The sequence below is a fragment of the Xiphophorus couchianus genome, chromosome 8, assembly GCF_001444195.1.
Source record: "Xiphophorus couchianus chromosome 8, X_couchianus-1.0, whole genome shotgun sequence".
NCBI lineage: Eukaryota > Metazoa > Chordata > Actinopteri > Cyprinodontiformes > Poeciliidae > Xiphophorus > Xiphophorus couchianus.
The window spans coordinates 20,042,656-20,064,805 of record NC_040235.1 but is presented as its reverse complement, the minus strand read 5'-3'; the positions used below and the strand labels follow the sequence as shown (position 1 = coordinate 20,064,805).

The 22,150-nt window shown below is 38.9% G+C and overlaps 1 protein-coding gene across 1 annotated transcript in view; it reads right to left on the bottom strand.

Moving 5' to 3' along the window:
- col27a1a (collagen, type XXVII, alpha 1a) overlaps window positions 1-17,513 on the bottom strand; it is a 79,861-nt gene extending 62,348 nt beyond the window's left edge. Inside the window, exons 1-4 of the mRNA XM_028026532.1 lie at window positions 17,101-17,513; window positions 12,690-12,760; window positions 7,147-8,645; window positions 3,740-3,793 (exon numbers count right to left, since the gene is read on the bottom strand). Coding sequence (XP_027882333.1) covers window positions 3,740-3,793; window positions 7,147-8,645; window positions 12,690-12,760; window positions 17,101-17,153 — 1,677 coding nt within the window. The 5' untranslated portion in view covers window positions 17,154-17,513. The remainder of the gene's footprint in view (window positions 1-3,739; window positions 3,794-7,146; window positions 8,646-12,689; window positions 12,761-17,100) is intronic.
- Between the last annotated feature and the right edge of the window lie 4,637 nt (window positions 17,514-22,150).

The following is a 22,150-nucleotide window of genomic DNA, read 5'->3' as shown; positions in this document are numbered from 1 at the left end:
CTCCCTGTCTTCTCTGGAGTAGAGAAAACCCACAATAAGTTAAGACTTGTGCACCCAAGCCTTGGTTTTAAAAAAAAATATTTTTGTTTGTTCTATGATCCTTTCCTAAAAAAATAAACAGTTCAAATGCATCAATAAAAGCCAAAGATGACTGTGACAATCTTACTAATGATGAGTTTATGTAAACCTCTGACCGCACTGGTCAGATCTTAAGTTTTTCTAATTTCTTTGTGTTCAAATGGGTGGAGGAAGGTTTCAGGGATTTATTTAAGGACAGAGGAGTGTTGTGAATGAGCAAGCATGAGTAAAGATGGGTAATGGAGATTTTCTTCCTATGAGACAAAGACCCCTTTGACCCATGAGGCTCCAGACAACTCTGTGCAGGCACTGCCCAAGACAGATACCGGCCTGTACACCCATGAAGCATCCACTTTTCCTCTCACACCCTCCTACCATCCTCATCATCGCACACCCACAAACACGCCTGGAGGAAAAGGTCGGATTGGTCATTCATGGACACCTTGCAAAGCGTCTAAGCAGGCATTTGTTACTATGACAACGGCATCTCACACTCACATGTGCCAGACCAGAGGTCAAGGTTCATGGGTGACCGTTCTGGGGCTCAATGGGCCTCTGTGTGTTATCATACAGAACTTCAGTAATCCAGGGCTAAAGAAGGTCGGGCGGAAAATTGATGGAGAAGTTCACTCTCCGGCTGACCCCCAAGAGTAGAAGCTGTGTTTTCATAGCTTCCACTCAAAGCTATGAGTGGTGAAATATAAATATATCAATTTATATTTCACCACCTGTAAGCTTGAAGCCTAGAACTGTTATTTGGAGTTGATTATGTCCCTGATGTGGTGAATCCCATTCTCTAAATGGAAACCACACGTCCATCTGGTTAAGAGGCGTGGCTTTTGGAGAGCATTTGTTTGCGCAAAGTATGTGTTTCCATCTGTGTAAATATGTGTACATGCATCCATGTGTTAGCACACACACTTGGCAGCTGCAGTTGAACTTGATAAATGATTTTGTTTACAGGAAAAGCTCCATGATTGGCCTTACTCTCAATATAGGACGGCCATAAACACAGATGCATACATCCATGCTTCACAGTGTGGGATTAGTGCAAAGGCATGTACACAATCCCATGTTGTAACGTCATAAATAAAATGGCGTGAGGTCAGACATTGTGATGTTTGCAAGAGATCCTTGTATTTGCAAGAATTCCTTGTTAAATTTGCACCAAAATCATTGATACTTACAAGGAAAACTTGACTTTCATTCTTTGCACTTTGCTAACCCTGCATTAACATTTAAGGATGAAGGGTGGAAGCCAGGGCAGGAGAAAACAGCTATAAGAATTAGCCAGGTACATATAGACCATTAACCCGAACTCATATCTTTGGTGGAAAAATAGAGATCCACATCTCAGGTTAGAGAATACGTTTAAGGGACAATGGTAAGTTGCTTTGTGGAGGTGTATGGAAGGCAGTACCATCTGACTTTTTTGTTATTTTGCAATGGAACCTGAGAAGTCGATCTGTGGTGGATGGAGATAAATGCAGAGAAATTCTCGAAGAAAAACTCTCAGAGGGTGCAAATGACTAGAGAGGGGAACAGAGGCTCTCATTCCAGTAGGATAATAACCCTAAAAGATGCAGCCGGCGCTCCAATGAAACTTTCCGTCTTGTTGATGTGGTGCTTTTGTAATTTGTAATTGTGCTTCATAAATGTTGTAGCGTTTTTGTAATTTGTAATTGGGCTTCATAAATGTTGTAGCGTTTTTGTAATTGTGCTGTTAATGTAGTGTTTTTGTAATTTGTAATTGTGCTTCGTAAATGTTGTAGTGTTTTTGTAATTTGTTGTTGTGTTTTTGTAATTTGTATTTGTGCTTTCAATTTGCTGAAGAGGTTTGCACCTCAGGGCCACCGTACTACTTTCACCAGGCAAGAAGACATCTTAACCAGCAATGATTCTATTCATTCACAGGGAAGTGGTCCCTGCTATTTATTTTCATTATGATATTGCAGTAGATAAATATGCTATATTTACATTTTGTTGTTATATTTGAAAACACTGCTGAATTTCAGAAAGCACTAAATATTGGACTCTGAATTACACTTGGTCTGACTAGATTTCACTGCACTGAGGAGGCATTTCTAGCGCAATTAAAGTTTAATTTACCTAAATGTGATTTGGATCATAAGCATTGCTTATCTGAGATGAAATTGTGGGACTTTAGGTTTAATTATCTCTAATGAACCCAGAAAAAGACCTTCTTATCCTCCTATACTTTTATTCATAATAAGGTATACTCCAGAGTAAATTCTAGAGCTTTAATGTTGAAATGATCTGAGCTTTCTTCTTCCGTAAATATTTTAATGTAACCTCTAGCATAAAAAACAAACAAACCACAGAGTCAGTAATCTAAAGAAGAAAGATCTGAGCCATAAAGCTCTATGTCTTAACCCTCACCTATGGTCATGAAATATGGAAAGCGAGACTATGAATACTAGCAACTGAAATGATGTTCCTCTGGCGGCTATGGTCAGCCTGGTTGAGTCCTACATTAAGGGAACTTGGAATAGAGCTGCTGCTCCTCCACAGTGCACTGAGGTGGTTCATCTGGCCAGGATGGATCCACTGAAGGATTTCTGAGCAGGTCCAACTGGGTAGAGACCCCAACACAGATCCAGATCATACCATGGGCACAATCCATCCCTTCCTGCCTGGGAACGCTTTGGGATTCCCCAAAATGAACAGAAGAGGGATGTCTGCATTTCCCTGCTGAACCTGTTACCTCTACAACCCAATCTTGGATAGGTGAGAGACTATGCATGGAGGGTTGCATTTTATTTTCATGTGTTTTTGGGATTTTAAACTAAACACCACGGGACAATTTTGAGATGCTGATTGCACCGGCAGGAAAGTTAAAGAGTTTACCTGGTTTAAAGCAGCTCTTTCTGAGAGGGGAGAACATTTTATTGCAAATGCTCTCACAGCTGTTCAGGCAATTTACTAAAAGCTACAATTCTTAACTCTAATTGTGCCACTAGTGGAAAAAGTGAGTTATATAAATATTGGCACAACACCTCATTAGATGGGATTCAGATGTTGTAAGAATATTTCCATTTTTGACAAAAGTAGTAGAATATGGTTGTCCAAATTCTCCACCAACTTTTAGACACATTTCCAAAACCATGAGTCAGAAGGAGAAACGAAGGAGGTGGAAGGACATTCGCTAAATTAAGACTCTTGAATGAGACTACATCTGATTAACTGGCTTGGAAAAATTGGGCCTTCATTAGTCTAGAGCGGGATTCCTACGAAGTGTCCGTGAGGCCTGCTGCAACAGCTCAGTTGGGAGGAGAAAGTCCAGTGAAGCCATGTGTTTTATGTCTGTGTACTGTGCTTTTATTAGGCATCCTGTGGCACAGATATGCTTTTGAATGGTCGTCTTTATAGCAGCTTTCCTGTTTATGCTCAAGGGTGGGAGATCAGCACTCGCAGCCTTGTGCTGAACATGGTCAATCCGCCTGCATAGGAGAACTTTGTCTGCAAGCATGCAAAAGAGCTTGCGTGCATCAGCTGCTCAATGAGAGGGATTTAAAATGATGTGGGATCTAGCTGCTTCAGCACAGACATACAGCCTTTGCTATTATAATAAGCTATGCAAGAATATGTCAAGGAACGACACATAGAATATGTCTAGATGTGTTTGGTCAGCCAGACTTACCCGCGGACCCCTCTTGCCTGGCAGGCCTGGTTTCCCTGAAGTTCCTGGCCGTCCCTGGAGAGAGGATTTTCAATCAGTGCTCCATGCTGACATACCAAACAAACAGTCTCTTTATTACCCCAGTAGTCTTCTACAGTCATATTTGTCAAATCCATCAGCTCAGGTTTTTTGAGGGGTTGCACGTTAACTGGTTTTGCTATGTGTCAAAAAAAGTGATCCTCTTTCCCTCTGAAGTAATTCAATCTCCGGGTGATAAGAGTTAAAACGTATTTATCAAAACCGTCAGAGCCCATGCGGCAGGAAACTGTAGAAAGACTAGAAATAACAGGTCATTTCCTGCGCCACTCAATGCCTCTGTGTGTCTCTTCCAGGCTTCTGCTCATTCGTTTTCTTTTAATTAGAAAAGAGGGACAGGAGGAAGGAAAACAGAGCAGTGGCAGCTGCTTTGGCTGACATAAGGCCTGTGGATCTTATGATTAATATTTCATATACTGTAGATGCTCTGCATTTAAAAGATATCCTCAATTTATCTTCATCACATAAATTAAAATAACAAGTTTTCTCATTTTAGTGTCAGACATTCAACATTTAAATATAAGGAAAAAAAACTTCATTTTTACATCGCCTGAAATACTTAACACTCACAACTGTATGTTCTGAAGTGTACATTTATGTTCACATCAATTTTATCTTCAACTGATTTTATACCTCTTAAAAATATAACTAGGGTTGCACCGAATGCAGTTTTCAAGCTAATCACACGATTGGCGATCTGCTGATTCCTATTTTATCCAATTTTGTTTTTAATTGACACTGTGTTGTAAGGTCAAAACACACCATCAGTGCAACTGCTCCAATACAAATATAGCGACAAAGTTGCTAAGTTGCCAACGGTGGGGGTGACTTTTGTTTAATTGCACACATGCAGATGTGACCTGGTGGGCAGGTTAGTCAATTAGCAATCAATCAGCGAAAGGAGACAGTGGCTAGTTTTCAGTCCTTTGTGGGGGCAGATAAGATTGCTGGATAACATCAGCTTCAAATTAATTCATTGAAAGCACTTGTGGTATGTGCATAAAACACACCTTTCCACAGACTTTGTCTCTTTCAGTCCTTCGTCTCCATCACTAGGGACAAGACTAAAGAACTGGCAGAAACTACTGAAGATGAGATAGTAAAGCTAAAGCAAAGCAATGAAAAAATAGGAAAAGATCATCAATTGGTCTGAAACATTTGGAAAGATCTTATATTATGGGGTGCAGATGATCATGAAAAAAGTGAGGGATCAGCCCACAACCATTTACCTTGGAGAAACTTATCCAAGATCTCAAGATATCCACGACTGGATTGTAATTTTGCAAACCTCATATGTAAGTCAGTTTTACGTTTGCCAGCAAACATTCAAAGTACTGGTTTTAAATCCTTACTGTCCTTCATGTTTCCCTGCCAGAGAAGGCTTGAAAATAAGAAATGTGCAATCAAAATCAAGCTTTTTTTGGCATCAACACTACTCACTCTGTTGGGAGGAAGAGAAATGCTGAATATGAAGAACATCATTTTCACAGTTACGTATTTAAATGGAAATATTATGCTTTGGCTTTCCTTTTTTTTTCTCAATAAGGGTACAGGATGACTTTAATGCATCTTGTAGTCGAAGGAGCCATGTAACATAAAATCATGGAGGATACTTTTCTATCCTCAGCCAGAACACAGAAAGTGGGTTGTGGAAGGGTATTCCAAAAAGAAAACGAGTCAAAACACCCTGCCAAAGAGACACCACATTAAGTACTAGGAGGGGTCTAGCCAGTCTCATGACCTCAATGTAATAGAAAATTTGAGGAGAGACCTGAAATTTCAAGTTGCCAAGTGGCAGCCAAGAAACCTAAAAGATTTAAAGAGTTTCTGTACAAACGAGTGGACAAAATCCTTCTTGAGATTTTGAGCAAATCTGGAGACCACAAGAAATGTGTAACTACTGTGACTGCCAACAAAGGTTTTATGAAGTCTTAGGACATGTTTTGTTGGAAATCAAATACTAACCAAGGTAAATTCAGATTAGCTTCAATATAATTTATATTATTGGTTGATATTCTTCCTCTCCACAATAAAATGAAACAGCCATAAAACCAAAAATTGTACAAAAGCAAACTGGGCCTAAATGTTTATTTAAAGCACTCTTTGCTGTAAGATTTAGTCAAATTAAGTTCTCTTGATTGCAAGAGTATTTAAGCTCTAGCTGTTTAAATGTCCCTAAAAGCTGGCAGACGACTGAAAAATGAAATCAATTGCCACATAACCAAATTCAATTTAAACACATGGCCAGTACATTAGCTTAACAATCTCACTTCCAGCAAATGTCAACTTATGTGCCATATGAAATAGATTCAGCTGCACAACTAAGGTTACTGGAAATATTTTCAAAGCAGTAGTAAAACCTGTGACATTAGTCAGAATTTGAGAAAGTGGTTTAAAGAAGATTTATTTGAAGAAATTACCTTTGCTTTGCTAAATTAAGCAGACAACAGTAACTTGTTGTAGCCAACATAGTGTAAATTTTCTTTTCTAATATTTACTTAACATAAAATACACTGGTAATTCCCTCTAATCTGTCTATCCCACAACTTATGCCCTGTTTGGAGTACATTGCATCAACAATACGAAAACCACAGATTACTTATAAAAGCTAAAAAATAAACAAAAATAAATAGTAGTATGCACACATTAATGGTTAAGAAGTAGTTTCAGTGTATCTGCAAAAAACAGAGACCTGGAAGTAAGACATTACTTAAGCTGAGTGGTCAGCTGTAATGCAGACAGATTCTGAAGCTGAGTGTGAACTGACCTCTTGAAAGGGTTAAGCTGGGTTTCAGCTTCAGGCGACACACTGAAGGCCTGACCTAACCTTGTGCGTGTATTGAGAAACTCAGTGTTTGCCGACTGCGTTGACCTTCAACCTCGATCTGAAAGGGGCTTAGTGTGACCTTGACTAGCCTTCTCTAACAGAGGAATCTGGTCAAGAGATGGCAAAGTGTGAAACGCAGCACGTCACAACCATCCTGGATGGTTCAATGAACAAATGAAGGAGAACGTACGGAAGTAAATTAGAAACTCTTGAACTGTTTAAGACAACAGAAAATGTATTTAGAAGATGTTCTATTTAAAGTGTTAGTGTTTGACTTAAATGGCATCTGTAAAAGGTTTTGACATAAGTTTTGACAAAATACAGAACCGACTGGCTTGACTCTAGTGTGACTTTTTTTTTTTTTCGTTTTTTTTGTTTGTTTTTTTTTCTACTTTTGAAAGGCCACCCAGAACCAGCAAAAGCGAACATAAATGGGATGTCCTTCTCAGTTTAATTGACCTTTTTATGGTACTACTTCAAATTAAGGGTGAACAGATGTTCTTACCGGTGGGCCAGGATCTCCTTTCTCTCCCTTTGGTCCAGTCAGCATTGAGAACTGTGTTGGTGGCACCTCCCAGCTCAGGAAACCATCAGTGGCAGGTGGCGTTACTGTGTGGTCTGTAGGTTTGGTAGGTCGAGGAGTGACTGAAGCCTTGGTAGTTTTGGGTTTTTTTGTTGGCTTGGCAGTTTGTTTAGAAATTGGTTTTGGGGGCTTAGCAGTTGTAGTTTTGGGGACTGTTGATTTTGAGGACTTTGCTTTGGATAGTGTTGGTTTAGAAGGGGTAACTTTGACATAATTTGATTTGGAATTCGGCAAAGGAGCTTTGGATGGAGAAAACTTAGACTTGGGGAGTATTTTCTTGGGTGTTGTGGGCTGTGGATGGTTCAGGACTCTAGCTTGGTCTTGTAAAACAGTGTCAATTTTGGTTTTGGGGGATTTGGTGGCTGGAGTGGTAAATTTCTTCTTGTCTGTTCTTGTTATAGTCTCTTTTGGGTTGCTTTGTTGAGTAGGCTTTGGTGGTGGTGTGGGCTTAGCAGTTTTGTGATCTGAAGCTTTCAAGTTTGGGGTTGGAGATTTTGCATGCGGCGCTGGTGTCCTGAGTGGTGCTGTTACAGTTTCAGTCTTGGTTATGGAAGAAGGGACGACCAAACCCAATTGGGATGTGGTTGGCATCACAGTTACTAGCAGGGGAGTGGGTGTGGTTGTCTGATTTAGCTTTTTTTTATGGGTTGGGGCCACATACCTGACAGCTGAGGCAGCAGCGGCGACATTCCTGGCAAGGCTCAACTTTGTGGTCTTCCTTGCGGTGTCTGAACCACCATGCTTAGGGACAGCAGGAGTAGCTGAAATGTTTGTTACTCTTGGTAGAATAGGCAGTAAAGGAGAAAGGTTAGGCCTGTATGTGTCAGCTTCCCTGCATTGTTTCTTAATGTATTTGCAGTAGTTGTGAGCTGCCTGTGCAGAAGGGACCAGATCAAACTGGCAAATTGCTCCTTCAAAGTATCCTGATGCTTGGTGCTGGCTTGACTTCCCCAGCAAGAAGGAGCCCTGGAGTTCTGGAGCCAGTCCCTCCTCACTGTCCCACCCAAAGTCTGCCTGGACACTCTGCTCTCCGCAGGAGGCATATAGAGTCACTGTCTTTCCATTAATTCCCAGTGCCAACTGGTGCCACTGGCCATCATGGGGCTCATAGGGCAGTGTCACTGAGGTGTTCAGTCCTGTGTGTAAGACAAGACTACCTGGTACAAGCTGCAAACCAAGAAGGAGCTTCTTGTTGCTTGAAAGCAGAGTGAAGAGGAAAGCACTGTTTACACGATGTGAGCGTACACTCAGGACCAGTGCCAACTTGGGCCAGATGGCCGCTGGAAGAACTGAGTGCAATGGAGCCTCAATATGCGCCCTCTGGTTGAGGATGATCCCTGCTCTGAATGGAATGACCCCTTCTGGCACAGAACGTGACGGCTTCTGTCCTTTAAGCCCCAACTTTTGGAGGATATCAACATCTGGGAAGAAAAGAGAATGCAGTGTTAGTCATGCATGCCTGTTGCTATGTACTCCATTTATTATCTAAACAGCTCGCTATGTTTTAATGTTTAGAACACAGAATTTGCGTTCTGTGTAAACCTTTTTAGATCATTACCTTTGAGATTTTGCTTTAAATAGATTTTGTTACATTACAATTTTGTTAGGATACAATGAACACCATGGTATGGAATGGCACCAAAACATGAAGGCTGCAGAAGAGCAATCAAGTTTACAACAGTTTTATAGTCTAATAAAAGACTTATCCTACCTTGTTTTGCTATTAACTTTGCACGGATATTTACATTATTTACATTTCTACATCTGCAGAAAGAACTCCTACTCACTTCAAAGTGTATTAATAAAAATAGATTTTGAATAATGTACTAAGGTTGATAATCTTTGATAAAGTATGAAGGGCTAAACAAAATCCTTCACACAGCACAGTATAGATTTATCTTATGTTGCAGTAACTCAGTCTCACACTAAAACATTTAGAAAACCCATTCTTTAATTTGACTAGACTAATTCAGTGTGCGATATAATAAATGTTGCATTTTTTAAATAAATCAAAATTATCTTTTACATTTTCATTACATATCAATGGCTTTCTGTTTCTCCGAGTCCTAAGCAAAATTTGAAACAAAGTTTTTTTTTTTTCTCAGTCACTCTTCAGAATGGGAAAGACCATAAAACATTTACATTTTCGATCACAAAAATGTGATTCACAAAAAAGGAAATAGCTTTTAAAAAATGACTCACTAAAATTTTATTAATATCACCAAAAATTATTAAAAACACCTAAAACTTGAACGAAAGCTTTTCCTTCCACATCTTATCATCAATTTTTTTTGTGTTTCAATACTTGTGGAGTGTGCTATATATAGTCAACCTACTAGAATATGAAATAACTTTACAGATGCATCTTATTAACAAAACAAAGCATAAGCATGTAAACATATCACACACGAGCTACTTTGTAAGACGCTTTCAGCTTAACACGGCAGGGTAGTGAGACTATTTTGATTATTTTACCTATTGTCTTGGTCACTGAATGGGCAGTTTCAGCAATGTTCCTCAAAACAAAGTTGTTTTTTTCTCAGTCTTATTCCATAAGCCACTTGTGATGTCTTAAACGGCTTTAAGTGTGGCCACAACAGTAACATGTTTCCTGTTTTAATGGTCTGCAAATTGTCAAAGGAGCAGCCTGACATAAAATGTGATGCAATGTCTGTAAGTGTTGGCTCTAATTTTAAACTATGTTGCCCACAGCATACATGGCTTGAATTACGCCTTATGTAATTTAAATTAACTAGCCGGTTATTTGAAATTCAGCTGCTTTGAAGCTAAATAAAAAAATAATAATCTGCAAATGTAGATGTTGAGAATAAAACCAACATCTTTCTGAACTTTGCATGCATGTCTAGGAATTCAACTGCATCCTAAAGGGGCTTAAATCTTTCTTTTTTAGTCTTAATAGACAGCACATTTTGCCACAAGTGAAAGAGAACTACTAAATATTAAGGTACTGAGTGAAATTGGCTGCAGATTCAAATGAAGAAGTATGTAAAATTAATTTCCAAAAAGCGAGCTATAATGTGTCTTGCAAAGGAGTACAAAATAAAATTTTGTTTGGTTCTATTTGAACACTTACATCTATCCCATAACCTGGAGGATTGTGTAATAATTTTCCATATTTTAAATTTTTTAGTGAAGCAAAGAGAGACAGCTCTGTAACTCTGAGCTGCTCTAAGGAATTTGCTATAAATGTGCCAGTGTTATTTACAGTTCTGTAAGAGAAATAAGAATAGACTAGAGTCAATACTATCAGTTCAAAGCTTTAAACAATAGATTTTTGCCACAAAACCTCTGAATGATCCATCTGTATTAATTAAAGTGTAATATCTATAAATAAGCTGTGTATTTTGAAGACAGTAGCTTACTTGCAGAACCGAATATGTTACATTTAAAGTTAAATATCAAATGATTATCTTTGGAAAGCCTGATATATTCTTTTCACACATTAAATTATCCCAGTTGGATTGTTGGATGTGAACACAGGATGATTTGACTTGCTTTAACCAAAATAACTTAAGGTCATTGACTGAGAGTGTGTTTTCTTCAGATATTTAGAACTGAGCACACTATCTCCCTCCCTGGAGCCAGAATACAGTCTGCAGCTTTTTATACAGCTTTAACTCAGTCAGCATTCAGTCTCAAAGTAGCCCCAGCTTTCATCTTCCCAATGACCTGTGACCCACAGGATCTGCACTATCTTTATTGTCCTCAGGGTAACTCAGCCTGTTTAATGGGGACATGCACTTAGAAGAGGGATGAGTTGCCTTAATGTGCAATGTTCCGGAAAAGCATTGCTCATAAAATCTTTGTCTACAATAAAAACATTTGGAAAAATGATTATGTTCAGACTTTTGAATTGCACAGTAGTAGACAACTGCTGAAAGTTATAATGCAGTGTGCATTTATTTTGTGGAGAGAATAGACCTAAGATAGGGAACAGTTGCTTTGGTGCAAAAAGAGTTTTTGAATTTATGAGTTAAAGAAAAATCTTTCAAAATAAAGGTTTAAGATGTCTTCACAGTCTGGTTTTCTAAAGCTTTTCTTGCCTCAAAACATAAGGACTTCATAAAATAGAACTAAGGAATACACTGAGTGTATTGTATACTCATCCTCAGTAAATTTTCCTTTCTGTGTGGTCTCTTTGGCAGCAAGGGACAGCAGGACTTGGCAGTAAAGCAGGGCATGCATTACATGTAATGTAGATACTAATGTTTCCAAAGTCTTTATTTAACAAATTATACTATTACAGGGGCATAGTGTACATTAACCCAGTGGTTTTACAGCATAGCATATGTGTTTGAACGTCAGCGTGTCAAGCACATGGCGAGAGCTCATAGCATTGCTCTGTGCCAACTCACTAATGTAGCACAAATAAAAAAACCAAGGGTCTACACTTTGTAATTTTATCCGCTGTAGAGAATGAAGTCATTTATTCTCACTCAAGAGATCTCCCCTCAGCTGCCCTTGAGCACTGTAGTGTGAGCAGTTATGATTATTCTCATTCTTCATATTCTCATATTTTTCTTTCAGCTACTAAAGCTGAAAAGTCAATAAAAGATGCTTTTCCTAAAGGTTGTAATGTATCTCAGTCAGAATATATCTGTAGAAACAACAACCGGGCTGCACAGCGTGAATTAAAAACATCTTAGGAAAAACATATAAAGCAAAAGGCATAATTTTTCCTCAATTAAACAAAAAAAATCTTACAAAAAAAAACATAAAAAAATGTTTTACTTATAGGTCTATGAATTAAGAATTAACAAAAAGGCTAAGTCTTACATAATATAGTTTTTTTCTATATGGGTGGCTGGGTGATGATTTACTGGAGTAAATCTAGAACTCCTTCAGCAAGGAAAACCACCAAAAAGTAAATGGACCTGTTATTAACAGTGTTGGTTCCTGGCAAGAAAATCAAAGGTTCAAATCTCAAAAAACATTGCATCTTCTCACAGTGCTTGCATGGTTTCTTTCCAGGTACTGTGGCTTCCTCCAAATGTCTTAAATGATGCATGTTAGGTCAATGAACCACTTTAAATTACCCTTAGGTGTGGGTGTGAGTGTGAATGGTTGTTTGCCCTCTAAAACAATGGTGTAGTGACCTGTCCAGGGCGTAGCTACCTCACCTCTTGCCCTCTTGACTGCTGGAGTTATGTAGCTCATAAATGTGAAGTGAAACACAAGGTTTTTTATAGTTAAAATGTCCTAATCCCACTTCTTCCTTAAATTTGCTTCCTTTATCGATTTGAACTACGAATTTGGGGCAACAGTTGCCCCAAATTCACAAAGAAATCTTGTTATGGCTTTGAACTCTCCACGGCTTTATTGAACAGGCAAAGGATAACTACAAAATCACCTCAATCTTGCATATTTTTCCTTTTGCCTTAACCTTTTTGAACATACAAACAAAAGGAAGATGTGAAATGAATGGAGATGAATAATAGTCTTACCTTCAGAGTGTACTTGTGTAAGTCCCAGGTAACAAGTACAATATAAAACTGTACAGAGCAATAGGGCTCTCCTGATAAAAGAAAGAAGAATAGCGTTAGAAAAAGGAAACAGTTACAGTATGTGGAGTCAGAGACTTTCTTTCATTTTCATTTGATTAAAAACATGAAGTTTCAAATCCTTCTTTAAAGATAGTTTTAGGTTTGATAATGCGGAAACATGCAATTGCAATCCAGTTAAAATATTGTGAATTTCTTAATAATCTTGCATCTTCTTTTTCATCACCGCAATATTTCAACAACTTTCTCTGAGCTGTAGCATCTTTCTCACTGATATTTATATGAGGTGTGGGCACCAATATTCTCAAAAATTATTACATCAATATCAATCAGTATCGCTCACATTGCAATGTTGATTGTCATTTCATATATTGTGCAGCTCTAATTGGCATTCGAAATGTGAATTCATAATAAAACTAATAGGATTATTCAAGTTCCCAGTTGGAAATGCAACCAGAATGTTTCCAGGATTGAAATTTTGACCAGGGGAGTCCCAACCCCCCTCCAAAAGTCCAGATTATCAAATACATCAAGCAGAGTAAAAGCTGCAGGTATAAACTATGTATCAGCATCTCTGACAGCTTCCCACAATTAGAACACATCAATGGAATTAAAAATGACATCAATCCGATCTTAAATGTGTTCCAGTCCTAGGCTCGTAAACCAGTGGAGTTTCCTAAGCGATATACTTAGAGAACAGCCTAACTATAATTAGAATTACGTCATCAAACACTGAGTCAGCATAGTCATTTAGACTTATTGTTGGAAGTGCAAAGAAACTTCTTAATTCAGCTTTCAGTAAGTTTTGGATGCAAGGGATCGTCCTCAGACTTGCTACCTTTAGGAGTCACTTTTAGACTTTTCTCTTCAGACAACATCTTTCACACACACACACACACATCTGAAAGCCTCTAAAATGACTAACCTTGCTTTGCGCTGCTGTAACTATTCAATTTCATTCAAAGTTAGTAGCTAATATTTAGACCAGGATCTACAAAGCGGCCGTCACACAATTACATTGCCATGTGTGCAGGTGCATTAAAAAACAAGCTTGAGAGGAAATGAAGGAGATTTTGTGGATCGTGAAATCGTGTCACATCTTTTAGGTGTGTGTGTCACTTTTCATGTTCCCCTTATCAGAATTTTACATATATATGTTGGGATTATCAACTTCTGCTAAGATAAGGTGAGGTCAAGTAAGATTATCATTGGTTCATTCCCGTGTTATTTGAACAATAGTTGTATCAAGGAGTATTCTGTAGCAGTGTGAAAGTCTCTAGTGAAAATACTATTTTTCACTTTAAAGGAATAGTGCATTTGGCAATCAATAGAATATTTACAAAGAACACTTCTCTGTTGTCATACTAATACAACTACCGTCAGTTCAAGGAGCTGTGTTACTCGGAAACCCGGTTTACAGCACAAATTCAGATATTATCCTGAGATTAACGTTAACATCAAACTAAAACAGAATCTTTAACAAAAACAACTGCCAGCAACTGAGTTTCCATGGGAGTAACAACGGGAAGCAGGATTCTGCAAAAGCACTTAGAGCTCCTCTTTGAAATCCCCCCCAAACACAAACACACACAGGGCCGCAGGTTGTGGGTTTTGGAGGCAAAATTGCAACCGTACACTTATCCAATAACTCTATTTTCCCAAACCAATATGCATTCACACATGGAGCTAAACAAAAATATCTCTCTCAGCAGTTTCTACAGGGCCAGGTGTGCAGCAGAACCTAAAGACTGGCCCATGTTAGTTTTGAGAGCTCAACAGGAGGACCAAGCTCTAGTGACAGGCAGGGGAGCCACTGTTTACCGCTGGGAGTCATCCAGACACACATGGTCACACACACATTGGAGGAGGAAATGTGTATAGCAGCTGTGCCCAGAGGGCCACAGAGTAGCAGACAACCAGGGTTCCAAATACAGAAATGTGGGAAAAAAAGTAATGGAGGTCGCTGTCTTAAAATGTATTTACCTGCACTACCTCTGACAAAGAGGTGTCTCTGTGTTTACAGGAGTCAACAATTAGTCTAAGCACTGACGAGCATCAGAATCCCCTTCAGACCTGGATAATTATAATCAGAGTATGTGTGCAACATGTACAGTTATGGTGTCTGCGTCTTCTGCTCTTCCAGCCCCTAGATGCTAATAAAGATTCATCACAACCATCCCCACACACAGCTGGCTGTGGTTTTCACAGGATGTGTGTGGGGGTGTGTGTGCTTGTGTCTAGGTGTGTGTGTAATCTGCATGACTCCAAGATAATTACAGTCTAATTTTGTCTTGTCAACTGAGAAACCCATCCTCTGAAATCGAGTCACGAATGCACTGGTTGTTGTTCAGTAAAAACAGCTCTCGCTTTATTCCTCGGGCCATTTGCATCTGTGGAAACTGGAACAAGTTTACCCAGGAAGCAGCATTGTTTTCCTTGGCTTCTGCTTGTTCAAAATTCTTAGTAGCTTGTTTAGGTTTCTATTAGCATGCTTTAGAAGTGCCTGTGACAGGTAGGGATTTTCCTTTTGTACAGCAATTTAAGTTTTTTTTTTTTTTTAAATGAGGCAAAGATTGGAAAGGCTAACATCAGTACATTCAGACTAGTGTGGTTTTATTGCTGCAACCATGAGTAATGACATGACTCGCATTGGAAATTCTACCGTAAGCTGAGTGGACAAAATGCAAGATGGATGAGTAATGGCTCCTATGATGTTATCCAGTAAAACAGACAATGATTTTTATGCTATTTGAAACTTCTCTTTCGGAAGCAGACCTAGTTGATGAAACTTAATTATTACATACATATTCCTTTTGTGTTTTTATAGTATCCAAGTGATATATGTAATTTTAACATTGACTAATAAAGCTTACATTCCTTGTGGACACTAAGTCTGCAATGGTTTTACTGTTACTGTCTTGAAACCTGCACTGTTTTTCTGCAGACATCAGTTGAAGGTTGGTTTGTTGCATAAGGGAGGTGCAGTTGGGTGGATTGGGTGGAGGCGGGAGTGTACAGGTTAGACACAGAAAGCCCAGTGTATGGTTTCCATTTCTGTTCATGTGTTTAGACTACTGACTGATTCCATGCAAAGGTTTCCCAAAGGAGATCCTTTCGCACACACAAGTACACACACGCAGCGGAAAATTCCTATAAATGACTAGACACTAATGACACTAATGTGAAGGACACTCACACCTCCATCACCAGGTCTGTCTGTGCTCACTTGTTGACTAATTTCAGTAATGACCTAATTCAGTCCTGAAAATGATGGATATATACCTGCAGACCTAAAGGCTAGGAAATTCATTGTAAATTAGACCTGAATTTGATTTTGCAGCTAATTCTCAGGGCTAAAATTGAGTTAACCCCCCCAAAAAAACAATTACCTGTACAAAAGCTATTAGATAGAAAGAGCGACACCTTGTGGACGCCTACTGAAAAACAACACAGGTAGATTGCTTTTATTGCGCAATTACATCAGCAGTAAGAAAGGGCAAAGCATTTGTGGATGAAGCTCAACAACTTGTTCTGACGATTGAACTGTGATCATCTTTTTGTTTTATTAAAAAACATAAACGTGGTTACATCCCTGGAGATAATTAAAAAATAATAATAACTTAGAGCAAATAGCGTGAGAAGAGAAGCATGCATGTCCTAAATATTGAATGAATGAATGAATGAATGAATGAATGAATGAATGAATGAATGAAACTTTCATTCATAGCTAGAACCAGTCTATCTGTGGACATTTGCAGCCTATTTCCCACCACAATTTCAACACTAATTCCAGATTAAATGAGCACTAAGGTTAGTTTTAATGGTATTTTCTTTAAAGTACTAATGCATTATAAGCAGTGCGTAAAAGTGGCCGCTTGGAATAGCCGGGAAAGTGGAAAATATTCGACGGCGCAGAGGATGCTGGTGAGCCACTCATTACATTTGATAGGTCCTAATAATTGCCCCTCTTTACCCCCCTGTGTTGTCAGATGAATCAGTTTAGCTAATCTTGCATGAAAGACTGAACCATTTACCTTTTCCAACATTTAAAACAACAACAACAAGAAAATAAACATGTAAACGTGAAACGTAAGAATTATACAAGTATTGCGTAACTTCCATGTTTTATTTTAATAATGACTTAGATTAACTAATTCCTGCTGCAACACTAAATGCATCACGTTGATATGTGCTATGAAAATGTCTGATTAATATTCAGAACCTCCTTTGACCCCATGCGGACGTCAACCCTGGACCAAAGCAAACCGGTATCACAGGTAAGCGCATCCGTGTGTCTGAACGGATCCCACAAAAGCATCAAACACACACACACACACACAAAAATCTTACTTACTTTGTATCTAGATGAGAGGTTCTGCAATCTCTCCTTCGGGTGCCTAAATTCATTTGTATTCATTTGTCCTGCCAGTCAAAAACCTGATCCGTTAATCACAGCGTGACTCCTTTGCGAGGGGGGCAGAAAACACCGGCCGCCGTTTCACGCATTTGACAATCTTGAGATGAAGTTCCAGACATAAAAAGTCATGCTGAGCTGCCTGTCAAGCTCGACATAGAATCCTCCTGGTTGTCTTGTTTGACAAGAGAGAGTTTCCAGGTTGCGATCGTCTGGCGATATTCCCTTGTGGCTCATTCATTTATGCCGATCCAGATTGAGGGACGCTGCGGCCGGTGAGGAAAGCTGCGTGGGTTCTTCTCAACGGGGTTACGGAGTCAGAAGCGCTGGGCTCATCGCTTTCCTTTTTAAATAGATTTTCTGAGGGTAAAAACGATGGCAAACGAACCGCGCAGCCAGGTGTCAAGTTACAAGCCCAGCGGTTGGAGGAAGCAACTACACGCCTCTTTCTCCAGGGGGTGGCCACATGGATTCTGTCCCAAAAACTCTGGTTAACCATATGAATGAACCACGGTGACAAAGTTGGGCTGGATGGGCACCGAGTGAGGACGCGCTTCCAGGGCGCACAAAGAGGGTCTATCCGTAGCTGCACATGAGGCTGTCAAACTGTGATGCCACTGGTGGTCAGCTGGTGTTTGAAATATTGGGTTATTTTATTAATTAAAGTCTAGAAATAAAACTTATATACAGATTTGTTCCGCTTAGAAGAACACAGTGCTGTGAAGACCTATTTTCTCCCCTTAGAGGCCGCTTTATTTTTATTTGTTTTAATTGAATGCTAAACATAAAACTCCTGGTACTACTGTTAAGTCATTAACGTTTTTTTTGTTTGGTTTTTATGACCACACCTAGTTACAGCCAGACTTGGTGAGTCAAGAAATTATTTTAAAAAATTATTTATCGACATGCCTCAATCCAAATTACTTTAAAAAATAGACGAGAATCAAACATGTTGACATCCATTGCCCTGGAAAGCCATTTCTAAAGTCTTGGGATTCCAGAGAACCTCAGTGAGTACCATTATCCACAAATGGAGAATACAAGACATAGTGGTGAACCTCCCTAGGAGTGGCCAGCCAGCCAAAAGAGCATGTCAACCACTCATCTGGGAGGTCACAAAAGAACAAAGAGCATCTAAAGCCCCAGAGGCCTTACTTATGATAAATGTGTGTGACTCAACAGTGAGAAAGAGACCAGACAAAAATGGCATTAATTGGATTACCAAGATCATATTCATCGTGGACTACAAATAAACATAAGCACTTGTCTGTTAGACGTTTGGTTTACACTGTTATGTATTTGAGCTTCTTGCATTTAGAGTTGTACTCTTTAGTCTTCTGTTTCTAGGTATCAGTTTTATTTTCCCTGCTTACATGATCACCTCTCTGCTAAAAGTTAATGAGCTAGTCCGTTAACTTGCTGCTGCTTAACTTTGTTGTCTGTTGGTCTAAGTTTTCTTATTTTATTTCCCTCCCGGTCACCTTTTTTTGGTCTTTGGACTCTGGACTTTTTATAGGAAGATTCAGCTTCACTTATCAAACATCCTTACTGCATCCACCATCACATCCCATATCTGTATCTGATCCACCACACTATAACATGACAATTGCACATGTGCTTTTAAAACATTACCTTGATATTTCCCAATATTTGGGGGTGAGGGAGGTCTGCAGTCTGCGGACTGATGAGACAAAAGACACACTTTTTGGACAATGTGTGTGTTAATCACTTAAAAACCACAACTAAAACTCTAAAAATATTTCTGAAAATATACATTGTTGTAAATAGTCAAGGGACAGCAGATGCAAATTAGTTCATGCTATAATCTGGTACAGCACATCAGATCATGACATTTATGTTTGAGTTGTACATTGTCCCTTTTTAAATGAAGTTCATCATTAATATCAAAAAGAGATTCATGTCAAAGATGGTGGTGGCATTGTCAGTGTCTGGGGCTAGTTTGCTTCCTCAGACTTGCAGTAATTGATATAATCCCAAAAAGTGCAGAGAGAATCTGTTGGATTATGCTCCAGAACAATGGGTCATTGCATATGGCTAATGCTAGATACCCGTTGTTGCTGCCAGTCTTGGTACAACTATGTTTAAGGGGCAGGTTGATGTGGATAGCCTTTTCCCCTTTAATACATTCATTTGAATGTGCACATGCACACCCAGTGGCAAATACTCCTTCAATAAACTGTATATTTCAAGCATATATTTCTGCAAATTTTTACTCAATACAGAAAAGTTGACCTACTGAAAACTGTTCATGTACTCATTTCCCTCTTAACGCTAGACAGTATTAGACTCTCCACAGGAACTGCTTGAACACTTTAGGTCAGTTTTGCTGGCCACTCAAACACAGGGACACCATGAGTGAATAATATGACTTTCCAAACCATCACTGACTGTGGAAGTTTCCTTCTCAACTTTCCAGAAAGTCAGATGCTGTGTCTCTCCACTTTTCCTTTTAAGACTCCAGGATTTCCAAATGAAATGCAAAATTTGCCTTCATCTTTATCCTTACCCCAGCTAATAGATTTCTGATGTAGTTTCTGATTCAGGAGGAGATGAGTACATCATGAACACATGATGTACTCTGACTCCCATCCACATCTTATAAATCTCCCCCAAAGTTTTGAATGACTATTGCTTCGCAACCCTCTCAGGTTAAATGTGTATCTTTTTTTCATAAAACTTTCAGAATAGTTTTTATTCAGCACATGGAAAAGTTGAGCGACTTTGGGTTAGTTGAGCTCAAATGACAAAAACTTGTAAAAGAGATATTAAAAAATTTCATACTTAACAATTAGGAAATGCGTCTACAAAAATATTAAAATAAGGAAAACTGTACCAATTTACAGCTAGGCAAATAGCCTATTTTCAGCTATTTAAATAGACTATTTGCTAAAATTAGTTGTAGCAAATATATTTGTACCTCTTTATATAAGTATTGAATATAACAAAAAATTTAAAATATCAATATTTCAATAACATAATGAGTTTGCCTTTTTGTGAAACTTGATCAAATGGGAAGCATTTTTAAGAAACATATATTTGATTGGGCTCCATCAAATCACAATTTTAATATTCTTCAAAGTAAGCCCAAATAAAGATCTACTTAGACGGTAATTTAATCAAAGAGATTAAATTGGGATGACGCCTAGAAAGGGAGGAATTAAAGTTTAACTCTGACTAAATGTTAGCACTCCGAGTCTATTATTACTGCAAAGACCCAGATGAAGGGTGTATTCTCCAAAATTAGTGGATAAATAGCAAAGAAGGCGACACGTACGTACGTCCTGCTTACTTTTTGAGCTGACTGGCTGCAGGCATTTTGAACTGAAAGGTTGTCTTTAGTCACACAGTGAAGGTAAGGCTGACAGGCTGTCTCAGTGTTGGTGATCTTCACTCGTTTTGACCTCAGGCTGATGGCCAGCCGGCCACAAGGGTGGGTGATAATGGACACAAGTCATTAACATTTAGTTTACAGGCCTTCACACACACACACACACACACACACACACACACACACACACACACACACACACACACGCTGGGCCTTGTGTTTCAGTACTGGGTCCCACCTGACCCTCCCATACTCTTCCAATGAGCAACTCTGCCTCCATCTTCAAAATTACAAACTCTGTGCTTGCTAGTGCGCTCACTGCCACCCCTTAAAGCAGCTTAATTATGGTCATTGGCACCAAGTATGAAAGCTCCCTTTATCCCCCCCACGCTCCCGAAATAGGTCCTCATCGAAGCTCACAGGCAGCCCAGATCAAACGCTCCCCATAGGGAAGGGGTCATTACTGGTACGCAGGGCGGACACAACCCAATGGGTGCTGGGCCACGCCTTGAGCCCAAATTGCAGCCTGGGCCTGGTGAGGACACAAGCCTCTTCTTTGATGAATGACAAGGGTAACAGCAACACAGCCTGTTTGGATACCACTATTTACAGTCGACTATGTGCTGTACATACAGATAAACATCCAATAAAGTGTTTTGCGGATTTGAAGCAAAGAAAACTAGACGCTGGGCTTGGTCGAGTGTTCACAAGTTTCTCATGGTTTATATTTATCTAAATGCTGGTGCTGTTTTAAATAAGTACTAGCTCAGAGGTTGAGCGGATGTCTCCTAGTTGGGAAGTAGTCAGGTCCATCCTTAGGCCTAATCTGAGAGGAAGTATCAGATCTGTCTGTGTATGAGTGAAAATAGAAACTAATGCATATCTACAGTTATATATCATAGAAAGTGTGCATGGATATGAGGTGGGCGGATTGATCCAAAATATCGATACCAAATCGGTATCAGTATCGGATTGATACTTTGTTGTTATAATTGTCGGACTGTTCCCTCTTGAAATTTTGTTTTATTTTTGTATTGTAGTTTCTCAACTCTACTGCAAAAAATTAGTTGTGATTTGCTCTCAAATGATAATTTTTTGTATTTGGTTTATTTATTTAAAAAAAAAAAAAAGCACAATTAAAATATTCGATAGACACCTATAAACTTTGTCCAAAAGCTGTCCTAGATTTGAACAAAATAATTTACAGGAAAAACCACAAAAAAACCCTAGTAAGGTCAAACTTAGTAAAGGTCAGAAGTTTGATGATATATCAAACTTAAGTAACAAATATCAGCGTTAGTATTGGTATTGCTACTTGCTACTTGGTATCGGATCAGTACCAAAATATGCATTATTGCATATCTCTAGTCTAGGCTTTGCAAAGAATGCTGAAAGAATGATTTTTGTATGTTAGGATTTTAGGTGATAGATAAAACCATTCTATTACACATATAACACATATAAGACAGGTGTGCAGTGGATGTAAATGATGGATGCTTTTAACTATGGTTTATTTAAAAAAATATAGAAGGTGTTCTATGTATTTGTTTAGCTATCTTTACATCAACTCTGAGGATGCTTCCCTAACCTGCTGAAGAACAGTATCCCCACAGTTGATTCTGACACCACTATTTTTCTTTG